The 20,963-nt window shown below is 45.1% G+C and overlaps 1 protein-coding gene and 1 long non-coding RNA gene across 5 annotated transcripts in view; one reads left to right on the top strand and one right to left on the bottom strand.

The window, feature by feature from the left end:
• Positions 1-20,963, bottom strand: part of STAB1 (stabilin 1) — a 65,912-nt gene that overhangs the window by 16,227 nt on the left and 28,722 nt on the right. For all 4 annotated transcript variants that reach the window (XM_074836387.1, XM_074836386.1, XM_074836388.1 and 1 more), the window contains 26 exons: positions 19,968-20,081; positions 19,528-19,581; positions 18,036-18,116; positions 17,579-17,737; positions 16,624-16,686; positions 15,175-15,276; positions 14,115-14,201; positions 13,273-13,384; positions 12,559-12,742; positions 12,204-12,297; positions 11,124-11,282; positions 10,134-10,229; positions 9,645-9,740; positions 8,999-9,046; positions 8,004-8,134; positions 7,501-7,612; positions 7,197-7,274; positions 6,722-6,823; positions 6,115-6,222; positions 5,471-5,602; positions 5,149-5,277; positions 4,234-4,290; positions 3,295-3,390; positions 1,994-2,189; positions 1,440-1,535; positions 300-345 (listed from right to left, as the gene is read on the bottom strand). In XM_074836387.1, the coding sequence (XP_074692488.1) occupies positions 300-345; positions 1,440-1,535; positions 1,994-2,189; positions 3,295-3,390; positions 4,234-4,290; positions 5,149-5,277; positions 5,471-5,602; positions 6,115-6,222; positions 6,722-6,823; positions 7,197-7,274; positions 7,501-7,612; positions 8,004-8,134; positions 8,999-9,046; positions 9,645-9,740; positions 10,134-10,229; positions 11,124-11,282; positions 12,204-12,297; positions 12,559-12,742; positions 13,273-13,384; positions 14,115-14,201; positions 15,175-15,276; positions 16,624-16,686; positions 17,579-17,737; positions 18,036-18,116; positions 19,528-19,581; positions 19,968-20,081 (2,732 nt within the window). The remainder of the gene's footprint in view (positions 1-299; positions 346-1,439; positions 1,536-1,993; positions 2,190-3,294; positions 3,391-4,233; positions 4,291-5,148; positions 5,278-5,470; positions 5,603-6,114; positions 6,223-6,721; positions 6,824-7,196; positions 7,275-7,500; positions 7,613-8,003; positions 8,135-8,998; positions 9,047-9,644; positions 9,741-10,133; positions 10,230-11,123; positions 11,283-12,203; positions 12,298-12,558; positions 12,743-13,272; positions 13,385-14,114; positions 14,202-15,174; positions 15,277-16,623; positions 16,687-17,578; positions 17,738-18,035; positions 18,117-19,527; positions 19,582-19,967; positions 20,082-20,963) is intronic.
• Positions 2,523-3,846, top strand: LOC141928346 (uncharacterized). The gene is made up of 3 exons (XR_012624733.1): positions 2,523-2,709; positions 3,044-3,111; positions 3,514-3,846. It is a non-coding gene; the product is annotated as an uncharacterized LOC141928346 (long non-coding RNA).

Here is a 20,963-nt window from a genome sequence, read left to right as displayed (position 1 = left end):
TGCTCCGTGAATCAGGCCAGACTTGGAGTACCTTGGAGTCTCTGCTTTCTCCCACCCACACATGCAGAAGGAACTTAGAAATGAGTTTATGCTCAGACAGACAAAATCCTTGGGAAAACTGGATGTGGCTTAGCACCAAAGAGAGTTCCCAGAATGGAACTGACATTTATGCATTTTTAATGAGTAGTCACCTTCTCTCAGCCCTCTGTGAAGCCCTAAGCACAGAATCACCTCTATGTAAAACACATACAAACACACATGGCTTTCTCAGAATGACCCAGCACCTTGTCTGTACTTACTTGGCCATTTGATGGCAAGTGTTATTGCATAAGTCAATCTCAATTCCTGCAAGAGAAAACACAAATGTGACTTGGCATTTTCAATTTAGCATTTGTTGAGGCCATTTGTGCAATCTAGAGTAAAGGACCCTGCAAACAGCTTCACTGCCACACTTGTCGTGCCCTGACTGATGATGGGACACGCCAGCAGTTATGCTAGCACTCCTGTCCTATGTGGCAGCAGGAAAACCTCACGGGATTTAAATTTTGACATTTTGCAATGGAGTGAATTCGAATTTCTCTGTCTGAGTTAACAGTTCAATTTGATCCTATCTGCATGGCCTCCACACTGCTAGGAATGAAACAAGACTGAAACCTCATTAATCTAGACAGACGGGGTCATTTGGCTTTGCCCCTTTTGAAGCAAAAAGATTAACTTTTTTCATGCTTTACGTTTACACTAGATAGGACAGCTCCACTCAATTTCCAGTTCTAAATGCCCCCAAAACATTTGACTTCACTACAGAATCAACCCTTGTATGCAAACCTTTAAAATCCCAAAGTATTTAGGAGCTCAGGTTCCTCCCTGCCCCAATGGTAATCATAATCTCAAATCCCAGGAACAACCATCTTCAACATATTATTTTGACAATGACAGATTTACGGAGAACTGCAGACCATGGCCTGAGCACACCTAAATCAATGATCTGTGAGCAGAAAAGCAACTCAGCAGACACACGGGGGCCCTCTGGAGACTTCAAATCAAGCCTTGCCACCTTCTTAAAGGGAAGGTAACAGGAGTCATGGTCAACTCAATCTGGCTTGGAGCTTCCATCTCTCTCTCCCAGGGCAAGAGGCTGTTCTTGAGGTGCCTCAAATCTCAGTGAAGATGGAAGCAGGGGATATGCTTTTCTCTATTCAAATTTAATCCAAATAACTTGAGGGCTCATGTGCTGCTGGGGAAGTCACACCGCAAATGCAGCTTGTGTGCAGGAAATGAGCTAGCACAGTCTGATAAGCTTCCGGGGGGATGCAAAGTACATGAGACCGTGGTCACCTTGCTCAGTTAACACAGAATTGCTCTGGCAACTAAAGAGGATCACACAGATTTCTCTGCCAAAAAGGCAATATTACACCATAGGCTCCTTCACACTCACGTACTTTCTCGGCAGGTAGGGCCCTTCCACCCTGGGAAACACTCGCAGCTCCCGTCCCCTTGCAGTCCATCGTTACATATGCCATTGTCGCAGGCACATTCTTCAGGGGAAAAATAAACACTCATCACTGTCAAATCAACCAGGTCTCACAAGCAGACTCTTGCTGCCATTTTGCTGGTTGATCTGTTCTTAATTCAACACATCAAACTGCCATAAAAACTATCACAGGAGTATCAGCTCTTGTTCCCTCGCTACCAGGCCAAAAAGCCCAGGAACAGATCACCCGCCTCTATTTTCTGTAGTTTGGGTGGCAGCAGGATGAGCAGCATAACAGTCAGTCACGCATTGGTTTGAGGATGAAAAATGGGGCCACTCCTCTGGCTGACCACAGCGCTCACTCCCACTGTCCCTCTCTCAGCCTGCCAGCTGTTTGCCTGTCTCAGAGGTCTTGGGACATTTCTTCCCACACACCACCCCTCCCAAGAGCTGAGATGTGGCCACTTTTCTCCCCTTGCAAGCAGGATGGTAGAGATAAGCTGCAACAGTCATCAGTGTCACCTGATTTGCAGTCAGCTCCATATCGGCCCACTTCACACATTTCACAGGCAGTGCCGTGGAAACCCTCCAGGCATTGACACTCTCCACTGCCCTGGATGCCGTCCTGGCATTCCCCGTTCCCAGAGCACCACTGGCCTGGCTTCCCTGGGCACATCTCGCACATGTGTCCGTAGTAGCCGGGACAGCAGACAGACCTCTGGAGAACCATCAAAAACAAGTCAGGGTGAGCCGTCTTGTGCAGCACGAACAAGGTACAGCTTTATTGTAGAAGCTACTCTATTCCTTTAACAATGTGATAGCCATAATTTCTGACAATGCATGAAAGGGCCAGATGTGCACAGGTAGGATGGAGTGAACCCCCTAAAATGGGGTGCTCTGTTGCCCAGAGCTTCATGTAAAGGTCCACACTGCCCTTCAGCAACCCTGGCCATTTGGTAACACAAATGTTCCATCCTGTGCCCATCCAGCCTATCTCCTGCCTGTGTCCCTAGTGTGTCCCACCAGTGAGATACTCTGTTGGGCAGAGAGAGGCTCTGCCAGAAGGTGATTTGGTTCAGAAACGTGATTTAACTGCACTCACTTCTTTCTGCATCTACCCATGGAGGGAGAAAACCATGATGGGACCAAGTTGGACAGTACAGATGAAGAGAAACATTGTCTAGTGAAGGGATGCAGAAGTGCCCAGTGAGGTACAAGTGCTGACTGAAGCTCTGCATGTGAGTACTGTATATCCAACTCCCTCTCTCCCTTTTCATCTGTCTCCCATTCCCACTAAACTTTCCAGGGAGATGCTTCAATACCTGTAAGAGCTCAAATTCACACAAGTCTTTCTTTTACCATTTCCTCTTTAAGTGTTTTCTCCCAGCCACACATTTTCACAAAACTGGTAGGGGCCATAATAGCTGCAAGACCTTCTGTTCCTCCCTTTGGTTCAGCTCCAGTTAGTCATCAGTTATTCAGGAAGGCACATGCACAAGCAAAATACCATCATTCGTGCCTCATTTCCTTAGGAAACCAGACAACAAACATTCAACTCCTCTTCCTCTGCAGGACAAAACCCGAAGTAACAATACCAACGCAGCAGACCACAATCCATCACTGTGCAGACGTTTCCGCAGGTTTGTTTTTCTCCAGTGCCCTCTATCTCCAGCATGGAGAGTGACTCCCAGATGAGCCCATTCTCAGCTATGCAATGGCATAAATGCAGCCAGGGCTTCAGCACAGGCTGTATTTCCATGGCTGTATTTCTAATACCCATCTTGCTTTTGCCAAAATGAATCTGAGGCAAATGTTTTTCTTACCAGAGAAACTTTTGCACAGGTGAATTGGCAGCCAAGAGTTCCTGCATCCCCAGAGCGTAATTGACAGTGAGCGAGATTCTTGCTTCCTGGCAATTCCTGCAGATATAATTAACATAGATCCAGATAGAAGACATTACACTATTTAGACAAGCATTGTACATTTTGTCACATATGGCAGTGTTGTTGCCTAACAGAGGAATAATTTTTTTTATCTTACAGGAACAGCCCTAAAAACTTGGACTATCCAGAGCTGAGACCAATGAGGCATCTCTAGATGGGAGGTCACCACACAGAGTCTATTTTGTTACCTGCCAGATCCATGGTATATGTATCAGTATGAGTACTGAGAAAAAGTACTTGGAAAATTTTTGGCACAGCGTAAAGTAATGAAGCTTAAGCAGCCAGATGTGGCTGCTAGGCAATTCACAGCCAGCACAGAGATGAAATGTTTAGTTGCTTTCCTCTCTGGAAATGTTTGTCACTTGATCACAAACTAGCTGCAGGCACAACCAGCCCATCTGTGTGAACAAATCAATGGTCCAGGCTAGGAAATTGCTATTGACACCCCTAAACTGGCTTTCCTTGATGATAATGTCAAAAGAATAAAAGATGAATAAAACACATCTCTTCTTCCCTGCTAAGGAGGGAAACTCCCCACACTGCATGCTCTAAAGGGCTGCTGAAATTCAGGCAAAGCCTAGTGCCAGCTCTGTAAGGAGCCTCAGGGTTCATGTTTGTGTTTTTCCTACATAAGCCTCCCTTGGTTTCTGCTTTCTCTTGGTTTCTGCTTTCTCTTACCAGTCTTGCTAATGAATGAGCTACAGAGGACTCAAGGGCACATTTTTTTAGGTATCAAGATAACATCTATGAAACAATACAAGAATATCAAAGCGCTATCTGCAAACAGTCTGTGAGATGTCACATGAATCAAAGACTCACCACAAGAACTGATCCAGGAGGACACTTGATCCCCTTCTCACACTTGCCGCATCTTGACTAGGGCACAGAGAACAGGACAAGTCACATGTGTGCCCTCTACCCACGTCACACCAAGACACTAATCTTGAATTACAAATGGTGCTGTACAGGCTGCTGGCTAGGACAAAGACAAAGATGCATTTATCTCTGTGGCTCAAAACACCGAAAGAAGAAAAATCATGATGGTTCTGGCTGCTATTGAAGGTTTCACACAAGGTCTTATTCCTGCACTCCAGTGGTGTACACAAGGTCTTATCTCTGCACTCCAGAGACCGTACCACAAAACAAACCCAAATTGATCACACACTACACCTTTCCTGAGTCTCTGAGCTGGGGTAGAGCTTTCTGTAGGACTGGCATTCCTTCACACAAGGCTGCAAATACCTTTTTTCTGATCTGTAACGAGGCAGGCATACCTCAGTCTGACCCTGCAATCTTCAGATGGCCAAGAGCCACAAGACACATGCGGGGTGAAATTTGGCCATGACCCCCAGGCAGACCACAGCATTTCCTAGGGGAGCTTGTGGTCATGCCATGCAAGAATCGGGCTGGATTCTCCTTCCACAGCTGAGAATCTGGGAGTCCCCGCACCAGCCTGCCCCAGGCTGGCCCTGTGAGACAGCTCCAGCAAGTGAACCGAACGCGATCTGCACAAGAGCTGCAGATCTGCTGCATTAGAAGTACAGAGCCTGAGGCTAGGAGGTGCCAAGTCTCCATGATGCCCCATTTCACATGAGACTCATCTGGGTCAGGCCACAAGCTACTCTCTCATCCACATGGAAGAGATGAGGTAGGTTGTCTGCTACTCATCAGCTTGGTTCAGCAGGTGGAGAAGCCCTGTGAAATGCTCGTCAGCTCCTTGCTAATCATCATTACCTTTTGTATGGTGGTGGTATTGGCAGTGCAACGATTCTTCTGTATCTGGAGGACCTGTGAAACCCCAATCAGCATGCCATTCTGCGTCTCAAGAAATTTTCCATCCAAAGGAATATTATTGACAAACTTCTGCAGAAGAGAAGAAAATGGCTGAGACAATAACCTTCAACTCCTTTTGCATGGACTGCTTAACAGCTGTCAGACAGTCATAGCAGGTAAACTTGAAAGGGTGTGCAAAACAGAACTGGGTGTATCCAGACACCAGCCTTAGAAAGTGATAGGTCAAGTCAGATCCTCAAATAGAACAATCTTCCTTCCTTACCTGGGTGCTGTTTTGATAAAACATTAGCCAGTAGGAGAACCCTAACATGCTGTTCTTATGAATTCCACTTCTCAAGTCCGTGGGCAAGAGCTTCTCTCCCAGTACAATGTGGTACTGCACTGTCTCGTTGTCCTACATCCACAAAAGACCCAAATGTTAGGACTCTCTTGACTTCCTAGACTAAAATTCAGTCAGAGTTATGGCATAATAGGAGTTCCTAAGCATCTGTAATGGCTAATTAAGCCCACAGAGCCTAGTAACTCCCTATCACAGATGACTGATCACACCCGATGACTCTGTTACTGGATGAAGCCATAAATGGTTTTTTCAACCTTTCAAAAGGTTGAAAATTGCCACAGGTATGTCACAGCCAGCCAGGAAGGGAAACATGTTGTGCCATCTATCTACATATAAATCTACTCAGAAATTTGCATTTGGAGTCCAAATATTCTTTTCAGATACCATTGCACACCCCAGGAAACCTTCTAATTTCTTTCTGCCACATTTCTGCCAGCTTTTAGCATCAGATATGCTTCTCCTCTCCCTGCTCAAATCTACTGAACTCAAGTTTATGATCTGACAGTGTACATGTCCCTGCACTTACTGCAATACATATTCAAACTGTAAGCAAGCAGTGAGCTTACCAGCTGTGTCACATTGGCTGCATGGCAGTATTCCTCAATGGAATTATTTCCAGGAACAAAAACTGTGTATTTTTCAGATGACTCAATTTTTCCAATGAGCTGGTATTGCTAAAAAATGTCCAAACAGTAACATTAGCACTTACACTTGTACTCACTAAAAACCAAACCACACATGAAATCAATTACAAAGGCAAGAGCACTAGAGGAAATTCTAGAAAACAGGATATACAACTTCTACTCAGTCACACACATATAACTGCTTGCTCCTCCTCCCGGGCTGACATAAGTGGAGCTTCTTGATTACAAGCAAGCATTCCTCTTCCTCTAGGTTTCTCTGCCCTGGACAAGCATGAGAGTGCCTGCAGTAGACAGGTCGTCTTCCACTGTAATAACATGCCAATGATATAGAGATCTAACTGTAAGTATGTAACTCTTTGGCTGCTCAAAAGAGTTTTCTTGGAAGATCCCTCATGAATGATAGGAAACAGGTGGTCTCCCTTTTCTAACCAGGCAGTTCAAATTTTGGTCCACCAGTACAGGGTAAGGCGGGCATTTGCTCAAAATGACAGTGCTGACAATCATGACAGTGCTCACCTCAACTGCTTACCTGTAGCAACTCCTTGAATGTGCTGAATGAGGCAACTGTCTCAAGCTGTTTCTGCAGACCTGGAGGACTCGGTGGGATATCTCCTGAAGGTGGCAACAAAACCTGTGGAAAAAAGCAAGTTCAGAAGCAAGGTTCGGCAAGGGGCTCTGGGGAAAATCACACTAGACTCCTGCCCTGCTTGCAAGAAAGGCAATTAGAAAAGGCCTCATTTTACACAATTCTGCAAGAGTCTTAACTCTTCTTCTGTCAGCCAAGAGAAGAGGAACTCCCTTCCCACTTGTCCTAGAGACAAATATTTTAAACTGCTGTACAGGAAACATCTGTCAGGACCTTGTGATAACCAAATATATTTTTGCCATTCTATCCCTTCCTAACCATCCAGACATGTACTCCTCCTTGCCCCCATCACAGATGCTGCAACACAAACCTGATGCTGCAACTGCAGCATTTCCCAGTATCGCATGTACTGACGTACCTTACTGAGGACATGAATAATGCCGTTGCTGGCAGGGATGTCACTGACGACTATACTTGCATTCTGGATGGTTAATACCTGCAAAGTATCAGAGAGAGAAGCAAAGGGATTAGAAATTGCCAGGCAAGTTCAAAACAAATATATTGTTCATTCAAGGTTGCACATGATTGATCTGGGTACAATTTTTGAAAGATGTCTGAATTTGAGGGAATCAGTGTCCCATCCAGGCTCCCCACTGGATACAGCAGCTCTTGAGCAGTTTAATTTGATACTGGTACATGTGTCTTATGTAAGAAACCCTTACGCCACTCCTGGTGTTTATCTGCCATCTGATCTGTGGGTTCAGGGTGGGTAATTCTGGCCTGTTGTACTTTTTGAGCTTTTCACCAGTGAAGACGCCTTCGAGAAAGTGGGCCCTGAAGGGAACAAGGGCAGGTAAAGAAAAGATCAGGGCACTGTTTGTAATAACAGGGAAATAAGACCACACCACCCAACATTCATGTCTCTCACATGAAATAGTTAACCATGTGGAGAGAATGATGGAATTATTTGTCCTGATGCCATCTGCATCCACATGACAAGGAAAATTTCTCTCTGAAAATACATGAAAAATAAACCCACTTGCAGTTGCCTGAGGTCTGTTATGTTTTAAATGCCTACTAAATTCTTTGCTTGCTAGATATTTAATCTTGCTTCTATATTTATTTCAATATAATTCTTTATTGGTCTTGTACAAGCATAAATACAGCTCACAGCTTTGTTACTGTTGTTTGGCAATATAAACCAAAGGCAGGAGTCTCCTCATACCTGACTAAAAACGGCAGCATGTAGGGGGTCAACCAGAAATCTTTCTCAGTCTCGTTCAAGTTTTTGATAGCTGTTGCTGATGGCACCAGGACAGTGACATTTGTTCCTGCTGGGATGCTGAAGAGAGATTTCTGTTGTCCAAAGCACAAAAATGAACAAATAAGACATGCCAGTGCCACATCTCTACCACGAAATAAAACCAAGAGCCATCCCCGCCTTGCAGTGAAAGGGGTGTGTGGGCAGACATGCTCAGCAGCACAGCAGGCTCTCCTGGGCATGGCAGGTAAGTGCTGTTGGCAATGAAAGCCACAGGTGGTTCAGCCAAAACAGCTGACACCTGTTTGCCAAGGGAAAACCTGCTCCTTTAAGCCCTACTTTTGTACTTCAATTAATCTTCACACCCATTCGATCATATCCATAAATTCTTTCTGAACCCTCAACATCAGTTTTGGGGGAGGGACCAAGATTGGCAAAAGCAATGTATGCAGCAGGACAGGTAAGCTAAAGCTCAGTTAGGTGCCACGTATCATGGCATGCTTCCACAGACTTGCTACAGTCTGCGGAGTGTCTCTGCTGTTACCACACCAGAGACAGGGAAACAGTAACAAGAAAAGGAACACACACACAGTCTAACTTCTCAAAGCAGCTCTTCTGAAAAATAGCTATTATAATACTACGCCTTTTTCTTTCCCTTCTGTGCTATTTTATGATGGCCAGGAGTTACAGATGATACAACCATGAAAATTAAGTGTAACACAGCCCCAGCTTCCTCCAGTGCTAGAAACAAGACCCCCAAAACACACTCAGAACCCTCACTCTGCACAAACTCCAGAGCTTTTCTACATGCCTGCTCTCTAATGATTTCTCTTTTGCTGTGTTTTGTTTTTCTCTAATGAAAAAAGATAAATGGAGTTGCTTTTTCCCTAGCAGCACTGTTCACAGAGACTTCAATTCTACCAAACTTACCCGTGCGGGCACCCCATGGCTGTTCTTACCTTAAGCCAGTCGTAGAAGCCTGCAAAGTGGGAATTCCTGGCCAGCTCCTTCCAAATAGAAACAACAGAAGGGTTACCCCTGACGAACACTGGGGTTGCAAGGCTGGGGGACCCAGGGTGTGGAAAGGAGCCCTTTGTAATATCAAATCTGGCCATAATGACTTAGACATTCCCCCCTCACCTTACAACCATTACAGGCATGGGGAGGGAAGGGTACTCCTAAAACCACACTCCAGCCGTTAAAAAAAATATATTCCCAAACAAACAAACTCTTTTCAACTCCTCTGCAATTGCTCATGTTTACCAGGGACAGGGATTGAATCCACAATGGCCTTTGATATTTCTAATGACAGAAAATGGGCCTAGCAGCTCTGACCTGAAAAAGTTTCCAAACAACAAAAAAAGATGACTTATTGAACAGGAACAGACAGGGTGAAGCAGCTTAGAAATTATTGCCAACAGTTTCACAAACACATTGGCCTTGGCACTAGTTCTGTCTCTGTGGCCTTGGGCAGAGATGTGCTGTGCTGTCAGGCTGGTGCTGGGAGGAGGAGTCAACTCAGGTAACAGAGAAAAGGAAAGTAAGAGCAGAGCCACATTTCTCTCCAATCTCAAGAAGACCTCAGACATTTATTTTTTTACTCACTTTTATAATGTCCCCATAGCATGTCATGCCATCCCCCATGTAGCCTGGAGGGCAAACACAGGACCTCTCTCCTCCTCCAAGGGGTACACACATAGCCTGCAAATACAAGGAAAGAAGAAATTAGAGAGCAAACACAGGTTATGCAGTGTTACACCTAGCTAGGAATTGAATTCTGGCCTCCCGTGGCCTGGACTAGAGGAGCACACAGAAGCACCTTGCTCCTGTCCTGTTACCGTTATGGTGGCACTGAATTCATACCTCATGCAGCAAAGCCTAGGTGATGGCTTTGGTTGTGTGAATTCACAAAAATCAGAGGATCCACCTGGGTAAATCAGAGACCAAACTTTTATAACACCTCAGTGGCATGCCAAGATGATGATGCAACATAAATCCTTGAAATTCTCTCAGTGTTGTGGCTGAAAAACCTGTCAGGGAGCAGAGGAACCTCCACTGCTATGCCAGCCTTGGGACAGCACTTCAGCTACTCACCAGGTCATGGCAGCCACCGTTGTCCATAAGGCATGGGTTGATTGCATCACAGTTGTGGCCATCACCAGCATAACCCCTCTTGCAGACACACTTGCTCTGCAAGAAAGAGATATTTTAATTTTATAGACCTGTCAGAGCATCCTCATTTACTACCCAAAAAAGGCCTAAGGCAGCAAAAACTATTCTTAATTTATTTTCCCAAGTTTTCTTGCTGGTCCCTCAAGACCTGGAAATGTGGAGATATATCTTCTATCACAACACACACACTGCCTGATTACTTCAGTGCATTGATCCCTTGCACTGCTTGGCTGTGAGAGGGTCTCTTGAAGATAATGGTTTCCATCTTTATTTCCAGCTTTTCAGGGAATGACACAGACTTAGTGAATGGAAGAAAGAGAAAAGGGCTTAATTTCAAAGCTTCCTGCTTTCAAGATAGCTAGGAGAGCACTTGCACATCTCACCTCACTAAAATCTGCAAAAGATTTGGCACCTTTTTTCAGCACATTGTCCAATGCTCCCCTGGCTCAGTGGGGAGAAGCACTTTGAGAAGCAGCACCCTGAGAAGCCACTTGGTGCATGCTTTCCTCCTATCTCAAGATGTCTGACTGCTGGCCCAGCTCCCTCCATGGACTATCTGAAGAGCTGCACATGCTTTTCTGTATATTTTAGCATCGCTCAGGGACAATGCTGTGATCTAGGAACAAGGGAGACGCAACAACTGATGTCTTATACTGAGCTGTATTACGGAGTGTAGTCTCTTCCCTTTGCTGCATGAAAGTTTCAGAGTAGAGCAGCAGCCTCAAACACATCAGTGCATCTCACCTCATGCAAGCATACTGTGTGGTTTTAGCTGCAGGTGGTGTTTCTGGCAGCAGACAAGCAGGCTTTGCTGCTGACCAGCCCAATTTCTACCTCTGGCAATCCCAGGCCATCTCAGAGCAGCTTAGGAAATGTTAAGTCCACCATCAGACTGCTTAGCATTGATCATACCTGGCCAGGGCCAATATAAACGCAGTTGGCACTGATGTGACAGTTCCCTCTGCTCTCCAGCATGCAGTTGTCTATAGCCATGCAGACCTTCCCGTCCCCAGTCCAGCCCTTGTTGCACTGGCAGGTGGCGGTGCCAGGGCCTGTACTGATGCACAGGGCCTCCAGGAGAAGAGAGAGAAAAAGAATTACACTGAGCAGAAGAAGGGAGTGCAGTGCAAATACAGCGACAAATCTCCTTCAAAGGACTGTGGAGAGCTTCTGAATGATCAAATCTGATTCCAGAACTGGGGATGGGGGGTGGAAGCATCTTCTCCAGAAAAGTCCCAGACAACTTCATAAAAAAGTGATTCTGTAAACATTTAGTGTTTTCAGAGAGGCAGACACTTGTGTCTAGGGTGGCTCAAAACTCCCAGAGTATTCCCTACCACCCTAGTAAAGCTCTTCCATCACAGAGGAAATATTCTCTGAAGAGGAGGAACACAGTCTCCCGCCTGGAAATGCAGAATGGAATCAATGATGGAAGGCAGATCTCTCTCAGAAAAGACCTACTTTGCACCCTATTTCCTTCTACACGGCCCACTGTGTTCCTCTCACTGAGGGATCTAAATTATGATGAGGTCTGACCATTTGGCAGTCATTTCCATCATGAAGCACCACAGCTCTTATATAATAATGTAATGTTGAAAGGATAATAATGTAGTGTTGATGGTTACTAGAAATATGAGTTGGAGCTCACAGGTAAGCTACAGCCTGAACACAGCAACAGAGAAACTAACACACATCAGAAAAGCTTGAGGGGAAAATCAATACAAACCAAAAGTTATCTGTACAACTAAACTCTGTAGCTGTCAAAATATCTGGTGCAAACCTGCCAAACTCTCCCTGGGGTGTTGCATTTTAGCACCAACTCCAATGATTGACATCCTTGTGATGACTGTGTCAAGGTACCTGTTACTCCACCCCATCTTACAGACAGGGAAAGTTAGCATGCAAAATGTGTAACAGTTCCAGGAGTCCTGGATCCCTGCTCTGATTGATAGAAGCTGCTTCTCCATGCTTCAACACTCTGACCCCACTTACATTCTGCGAACAGCCTCCTCGTTCTGGCTGACTGCACAGGTTGATGGGCTGGCAGGAAAACCCATCACCTTCGTATCCATCCATGCAAATGCACCTTGAAAGTATAAGCACAAAAGGGACACAGATAGAGCAGTCCCTTCTGAAAGCCAGCAGAGAGCAAAAAGGCAGTTTGAGACTCTCAAACAAGCAAGAACCAGACTTTGATTTCTAGCGGGTTGGCTGCATTACTCAAACATTCCTGTGCACCAAGTACACAGACGTATATACACAAATACAGGGCTGGCGGCCTCACAGCCACTGTGTGCCTGTACAATGACAGTATGTCCACCTGAATGTACATGCCAGACAGACTGACCTTGCTGTGTCATTGAGGCTGCAGACAGCTTTCTGGTGGCAGTACTGGGACAGCCCACTTGGGCCACAGTTCTTGGATGTCCTGTCACAGAATTTCCCAGTATAGCCTTCCTTACAGGACCAGGACTGACACACACCACCGCTGCCAGGCCTGTTGTCACAGACACCATGAACACAGCCACAATCTGTTAAGTACATGGAGTAAGATCAGTAACTACAAAAAGTCCAGAATCTACCACAGTGACAGCATTTTGCAGATTCCCAACTTTCCTTCACAACGTCTTGTGACACTAAATGATCATCCCATTTGTTCTTGACAGAGAGACATCTGCTGAAAGACATCCATCGTAAATCAAAACCTGGCCAGGGAACAGATCCTGTGACCGTCTGGGTCCGTGTATTTTATAGATTGTAAGGACAGGCTCAAATTTAGGCTATCAAGCTCAAGGTGCTTGTCAACTGTCTTTTCTTTCCCAGGAGGAGAGATCTAAATTAAAGCCCCACACCTAAATTTGTCTGATATTTCCAAGACCCCCATCACCGCCTGTCATATCAGCCATGTTTTCTCCACTGTTGTTTGAAGGGGCACCCTCCATGACATTTCCATCACTTCTTTCATAACGCTGGTCTTGCCAGAAGGGAATCCAGGATACATGAACCCGCACTATAACCTTGCCCTACACTTTCCTGTAGTCTCTCTACCAGAATTACCAACCTTTGTCACAGTTCTCGCCATGCTTGTTTGGGTCTGAACAGATGTGGCAGGCTACTCCTTTGAAACCTTCAAAACAGTGACAGCTGCCATTCCCTTGTATGCCATCGCTGCACTGGAAGGAAAACAAAAAGAAAGCCAAAGTGATTGAAACTCGGGTGTGGTGGTTTAGCCCCTGCCGGGGTCTGAGACCACGCGGCCGCTGCCCCTCCCCCACAAAGGGAGTGAAATACAAAGCCCCAAGACTGAAATAAGGAGAGGTTTAATACAACAATGCAATAGCAACACAACAAACAACAGCAATAACAATAACAGTAATAGTGATAGCAATGAACAGAGCAAAATAGCTACCAAATACAGCAGTTTGAAGCACGATGTACAAAACCACGAGTTCACCGCGCTCCGCGCCAGGAAAAAATGTGACTTGCCAGGATGTGACATCCGCATGGTATCTGAATAACCCGGCTAGAGCTCCCCCCCACTGCTGGGGAAACTTAACCCTATCCTGGTTAAACCAGGACATCGGGGAACCAAGGCAAAGCTAAGGCACTGATGTTTATCAAAGGCACTTTGATACTTGCAGTAAAAAATAGGACTTTGAAGAGTGATAGTAGTAATACAACATCTCACATAGTCAGAGCTGTCCCCAACAGCCATGTGATTCACATTAGAGCTCAAGATAGAAAACCCACTGAGTACGTGTCATTCTCCCTGGATCTTCTGCTGCCACTGATGTGGGCTTAACCCTGGAGCACAAACTCTGAATTGTACTTATCTTTAACTACACTCTCTAACCACACTGTCTCAACTGCTCATTGCAACACAGCAGGATCTTTCATATTTACATTTCCCCGGCCATAGCACGGACTGGAAAATCCCCCTGGGCATGGCATGCAGTCTGGACCAAAGAATCCTTTGCAGCATCCAGGTTTCTGAAACAAAAGCAAAATTGGTAAGGTATGATGTGACTTAACAAGAATTACCTGGAGTCATCCCACCCTTATAATTCTCAAATCCTGGTCCTCCTCTCTGCCATGGACTGAAATGGACTGTCTCATTTGTCATCTGTGTTTCTAGGAGCTCCTGCATTTAAATTATTTTTCAACAATACCCCTCTTTCTGCTCACAGCCTATTCTTCTCAGAATAGAACAGTATTTTCTGCTCTCTCTCTCTCACTTCAACAAATAGGATCCATGTTTTCTGTGAGCTTTTATTTCTTTAATAGCACTGGCCCACTCACTCCTACTTTATACTTGCTGAGGACTGCATTCCTTTCAAGGGATGTAGAAGTCCTGGATCACAGGCCTTGTTATGACTGACCAACAGAGGAACAATCACAAAACAAACAATCAGCAGTATTTAATGAGACGCCCACAAATCATTCCATATAGTTGGCACTGACAGAACTCAGGAGCTGCAAGCAAATGTGAGGTCCATAAACTCACTAAGAGCGAGTTTCCCGAACCATCTGACAGTGTTTCATAAACAGGATGCAATCACTTCACAGCTTACAGCACTTTCCCTGTGCTCAGCTTCCTTTGGGAGAAATGCTAAAACCAGGGTGCTCTCAGAGAAAATGTGACACAGCTGACACTGCACCATTTGTCTCATGGCTTCCTCCAGCTTGGCTGGTCACAACTGGTGTGATTTTTTACTGTACTCAGGTTTAATTGAGCTGCTTTCTAACATTTGCAGCAGGTTGGTACCCTGTGTTCTCTCTGTTTGCCAAAGAAAAAGCAGGTAGCCAGTTCATGCGATGGTCCTGGGACAGCCCTTTGCATGGGACAGCTTTCCTTCTGCTCCTATCCCCCTCTCAGCTCAAAGAGTCAGAGCTCTTCTTGATGGATGAGGTAGAGGAAAGCTGAGCTCCTTTCACAGGGAATGTGGTCTTCCATCACACTCACCGTGACGGTTTGATTGCAGTACCTGGCACACCCCTTCTTCAAGACACTCAGGCCTTGTGAATCATGGATGTAGACACATTCTTTTGGGGACAGCATTGGTTCCTGTACAAACAAAACAAGTCATCACCACTGTAACCTTCTGCTCTGCTGTTTTTGCTGCAGAGAGCAACTATGTCTATCTCTGAGCTGAGGAAGTTCACAGAGAAGCCAAGGTGAAAAAAATACTGTTAATGGCATGCCTATCATGAAAGAAGGCACACGCAGCTTCCTCTTGCTCCCAGCAGTCCCCAAGACTGAGCCAAGGTACTGCCCTTTTGTTCTAATAATAGTGTCTATGATAAGGGAAAGAGTGAGAGTAGGGGGAGAGGATAGGGAGAGAGGGGGAGGATGGGAGGGAGAGGAGACAAAGGAAAGAAAAGGGCAGGAGGTGAGAAATAAAGGGTAAGAAAGAAGGGAGGAAAGAAAGGAGTGGGGGGAAGGCAGGAGGGAAGGAGAATGGGGCAGAACAGGAAGGAGGGAGGGAGGGAGGGAGGGAGGGAGGGAGGGAGGGAGGGAGGGAGGGTGAGAGAGAGGGGAAAGGACTGCAAATAATTTTGGAACAATGCTCAGTGACCTGTCATGGAGTTAGACATGGGCAGAATTGGGCCCCAGATGATTCTGCCTTCACCTGCCTCAATCAGAGAGGAAAATGAGCGACTAGTGATTTTGCAGAGCTCTACCTCAGACATTCATGCTGAGACTGTATCAGCAATTTCTCCTGAAAGTCAGATCTCTCAGAAGACACCCAACAGTTAACTGGTGAACACTTCTCTGGCTTTCACAAACAACTCGGGCCTGGCCTTCACATGGGGATTTCCTGGAACTTGCTGTTCTGTTAAACTCAGCATGGGATAACTCAAACACCAGCACCCAGCCTCTCCTCCTTACTGCACCTTCAGCTAGCTCTGCTCATCTCCAAACCAACAGGGAGCACAGGCCAAGAACAAATTGTTTCTCACCCTCTGCAGTGCAGAAATCTTCTTGTAATTCTCTGGCCATGACATAGGCAGTGGTGGTACTGGATGGTACTACTGGGATTAGACTTGGTTCTAGCAGTCTGGAGGAGCTGGCAGACTCAGCATGTGAGCAGAAAAGCTCTGCCTGAGGCAGAACACAAGTGCTAAAAGCTGCAAGTCTACAATTTCATTTACCCCAGACTGTCTCACAGCGCTCTCAACTGATTCAGCAAACAGACTTCAGAATAAACAGCACAGAGCAGTTAGTGGGTGACAGGCTGGGATCACAGAGCGTGGATATGTGGGGAACACATATCCTCTAACAAGCCTTTCTACTGGCTGCCTTTCCTGCTTTTTATTTATTTGGAAGTGGCTTGGGTTAGAAACTGTCTATCAGTGTGTCTGTATGTCATCATACAAAGAAGAAACTACTGGAATAACCACAAATATTTACCATTTCTCTGCTGCCAGGTGGGCAAATGCTGTTGTTGAGGGCCTCACAATCCACACAAGAGCCCTGTTGAGAAGACACGATGGGAAAACTTAATCTTCACAAAGGAACCCATTCCCCATGCCAAGAATGCTACAGAGCTACTGCTCCCAGTATATATCCAAAACATCACATGTATCAGAAACATTCCTAGGAGGGAGTTTCCACACTCTGAAATGGGCTAAGTTTATCACTTAAATAAAATGACTCCTTTGTCTTGAGGAGATGCCTGCACCTGACTGCAAGATGGGGTCTGTCTCCCTCCTGTGAATCTATCAGCCACTAGACACACAGCTATGCTGGAAAACACTCTGGGCATCCATGCAGCAGGCCTCACTAAATCAGCAAGTTATGTGGACCCTCTGGCCACTTGGGATTAACTGTGTCTCTCCAAATCAGGTACCTCTTGCCCATTCATCCTCTTTCTTCAGTAACCTACGAACGATAAAATAGGGGAGCAAGCACCTAAAATAAGGTATATAAAACTGTTCAGGTGAGACTGTCACACTGCACAGCATTTGTAGCTCTTGCTACTGAATGACTGCTTCCTGTCCAGACTACAGGACACCAGTGCTGATAGTGATGGGAACAAAGCATTGTCAGCTGAGTTAGCAACTATGGTGTGAAGAAGGTCATATAAGGCCGTATGAAAAGGCAAATGTACTTCTGATTCAAAAGCAGGATGGGTGCAAGGGAAGAACAACCACCTACAAGGAACATTTGCTGATTGCCAGGAAAGCAGTGCCAAGTGCTAGCAGAAGAAACACTGACAGTACTGATACTGCCTAAGTTCACATCGGGGACCTCAGAGAGAACACATTTCCCAAATGCAATTTAATACACAGCCTGCTTTTGTCCCTCCAGGCGAGTGTGGGGTCTACAGGAACTGCTAGGATGGCACCAGGAGAAGCTGACTTACCGTCACAATTTTATGTTGCTCTTCATTACATCTGTGAGGCAAAATGGGAATTATTGAAGGAGGGATGAAGATGCCGTCCAAGGTATGGATAACACCATTAGATGCCACAATGTCTCGCATGTTTAAGGGGATCCCCGATTCATCCATCAGAATTCTTCCCTGATGCAGAAACACAAATAATTAATCTGCATTTTAGCCTGTTAGACTGCATCAACTACATAAAGCCAATGCAGGAAACAGATGGTACACAGCATCAAGTGCAGCCATGCAAATGGTCAAGCCTTTTAGCAGAGTCACAGGTTAGATAAGAAGCAAATTAATTCAATGACCTCATTTAAGTCTAGTTTTTTAAGCAGAGGAGGAAGCAGAGAAGGGCTGAGAGCACATTGTTCAGAACCTCATCCAGACTTTCTCTAGCACAGCAGGGTTTGCCCACAGGGTTTTGATTCATACTTACATCCGCACTGATGTTGATGGTAAGTATCTGGTTAGCCATAGTAACAACGTGTGGCATCATCATCAGTCTGTCTACAGTCACCTGAATAAAAACACAAGGGGACAGCACCATGAAACAGCAGGGTCATTTCAGTACAGCTTACAGAATCTTTCCATGATTTCCGCCACTTAAAAAACCTTCTAAAGGGGCCTTGACTTTAACATTTTAAATTTCATGAAATACCTTAAACACAAACAACGGGTCAGAGGGAAATCCAGGACTTTGTGTGAATTGTTTGCAATACCACAAACACAGCGGTGCCAGCAGCACCAGCCTTGGTTTTCACTCCTTGTGTAAGTAACAGTCCAGCACAGCTGAAATCGAGTCTCACTAATAGTGTCTCTTACTAATACAGCTGCAAGTAGAGTCAGACTAATAACTGGATTTTCCAGGACATATTCAATAAACAATGAAAGCTCAGTCAGAAGCATAATAGAGAACATATTTTGACTTAATAAATAAGCTTATTTCTAAAGGCAGAAAAGATATGTAAACTGCAGCTGCTGTACTGAGAAACAACGATTTGAGAAGTTCTGAGGACCAAGACAATTGTTACTTTTGCGTCCAACAGGTTATTAAAGTAGCTCAGCTTGTTACCATGTTGTTATTCATCAACTGCAAGCAAAACTAACTTTTGCCATTTTGTCAAAGTGCTGCTCATTTTCTCTATTGGAATCTGGAAAATCACAAGGACTGACATTTGCTTCTCAGTAAAGAATGGGAATAATATTGATATTTCTTAATGAAGGACATGACATTGTACCATAAGCTTGAGTATTCACTTCCTCCACAGGTTTTCTGTTTAACTATAAACATTTCTCTTGTTTATTGTATAAGGAAAAATGTCTTGTTGATACACTGTATTGATTTTATTTACCCTGCCCTTATAATACACAGCAATGTTGGTGCAGGAGTGGGCAGTACCAGCTCTGATCACAGGCTCACTTGCACCATCTAACTTGAGCCACTGGTAGAGCCCAAGGAGAGAGGAAAAGCAGCAGGGACTTTGGACCAGTTCTTCGCTCGGCTGTAACTTTGGTGTTGCTGCTATTAGTGTTTTAGGGAAACTGTAGGCTGGAGAGTTCCTAATTAAGGTACACTCTTAATTAATAGTTTAACAAAATAAAGTGATAACAGGAGAGCATTTGCTTGCAGCAAACTCTGCCAGACAATATTTTCATTGTAAAGGCCATCCAACTAAGAAGCACCATCACTCCCAGGAAACTCAAAGAGTTTCGTGAGGGAAGAGCGCAAGCTGTCCCTTTTGGCAACCACTTTCATGGTAAACATTTTGCCTCATCACATCCTGAATCAAATCTCTGCTCCTCCAGGGAAAGTCCAAGAAGTAGCAGCTGAAGTCATTGACACTCTGACCTTTATGCCAAACAACACAGTTAATAACATGCTGGGCGGAAGGACCCCAATTATCTGGAATTAGAGCTGCCTGCCTTACCGCTGCTGAAGTGTAGATATGATGTTTCACAAGTTCTTGAAGCTTATTTATGCCCTAAGGAAAGAAGAGAACATAAGAATTAGATACCCCTTCAATGCTCAGGAGTAAGAGGAGGCAACTACATTTTCTTTTAACCAACGACTGACAATGCTAATGTATGCGAATTCACTTGGCGAATAGGTTCCTTCATTTTCCCCTACCCAAAGCTGGGGTGAGGAAAGAAAGCCAAACATTAAACAACCTGGCTAACCATATTTCTCATTGCAAGTTCCATCAGCATTCACTTCTCTCCCAAACCCTTACAGAAACAGAGACATGGTTTAGCCATCTCCAGGAAGAATAACCTTCAGCAGTGATCAGATACATTGCACAAGCCATTCCAGCACAGCCTAGTGCAACAGAGTTAGCTCAGGATGTTTTAAAGTACTATGGGCTCTCACCTCTGTGAAAAGATAAATAAGCCTTCCATCTCTCAACTGATCCACACCATCATTGCTGGGTACGAATACAGTAAAGGGGCCTGGTCCATCCAGTATTGCAGGCAGGCCACAGTTCTGCAAAAACAATATGAGATTTCATCATGGATCTAGCATGAGTTAGTGCTAGAAAGGGAGAGGAAACTCTAAGCAACCCACTAGAGGCAGAGCTATTGAAAAGCAAATGTATACAGGAGGCAACTGGACACCAAGGATAGGTATGTAATATAACAGAGGCATAATGCCACAAAAACATAGCTTGGACAATGAAGCCACTGGTGTGAATGCAGCTAATGTGAACAAGGACGTACTGGGCTAATGCTCCCTGTGTGCTTTAAACACACAAGTACATATACAGAGACTAAAATTGTATCTTTTTGCCTGAAGACAAGAAAAAGAGAATCAACTCTATAATCACAATTGCAGTTAGTGAGTTTTGTAAACAACTTAAGGAAGAAATTCTTTACTGTGAGGGGGGTGAGACACTGGCACAGGTTGCCCAGAGCAGCTGTGGCTGCCCCCTCCTTGGAAGGGTTCAAGGCCAGGTTGGATGGGGCTTTGAGCAACCTGGTCTAGTGGAAGGTGTCCCTGCCCAGGGCAGGGGGGTGGGACTAGATGAGCTTTAAGGTCCCCTCCAACCCAAACCATTCTATGATTCCATGAACTAACAGCCACAGAGCTGAAAACAGGCCAAGATTGTTGTAAACAACGCTAGAGCAGATCCAGATGACTCTGCTGGAGGTAAAAGGAAAAGTCTCCCTCATGAAAATACTAACTAAATGAATCCTGGGCAGAAGCCTCAATCGTTTATAACCCAAGGACTTCTTTTATTTAGAGATCTACACCCCAAAACCAGGTAGCTACAATCTAGCTTGGCATGGGCAGTCATGAAACCTTCACTCTTTGTCCTGACAGTGGTCAAGAACTAAACATGCTTTGGAGAACAAACTCCCCAGGGTA

Source organism: Strix aluco, chromosome 11 (genome assembly GCF_031877795.1).
Source record: "Strix aluco isolate bStrAlu1 chromosome 11, bStrAlu1.hap1, whole genome shotgun sequence".
NCBI lineage: Eukaryota > Metazoa > Chordata > Aves > Strigiformes > Strigidae > Strix > Strix aluco.
The sequence above is the reverse complement of the archived record's forward strand: the minus strand, read 5'-3'. Positions and strand labels throughout refer to the sequence as shown.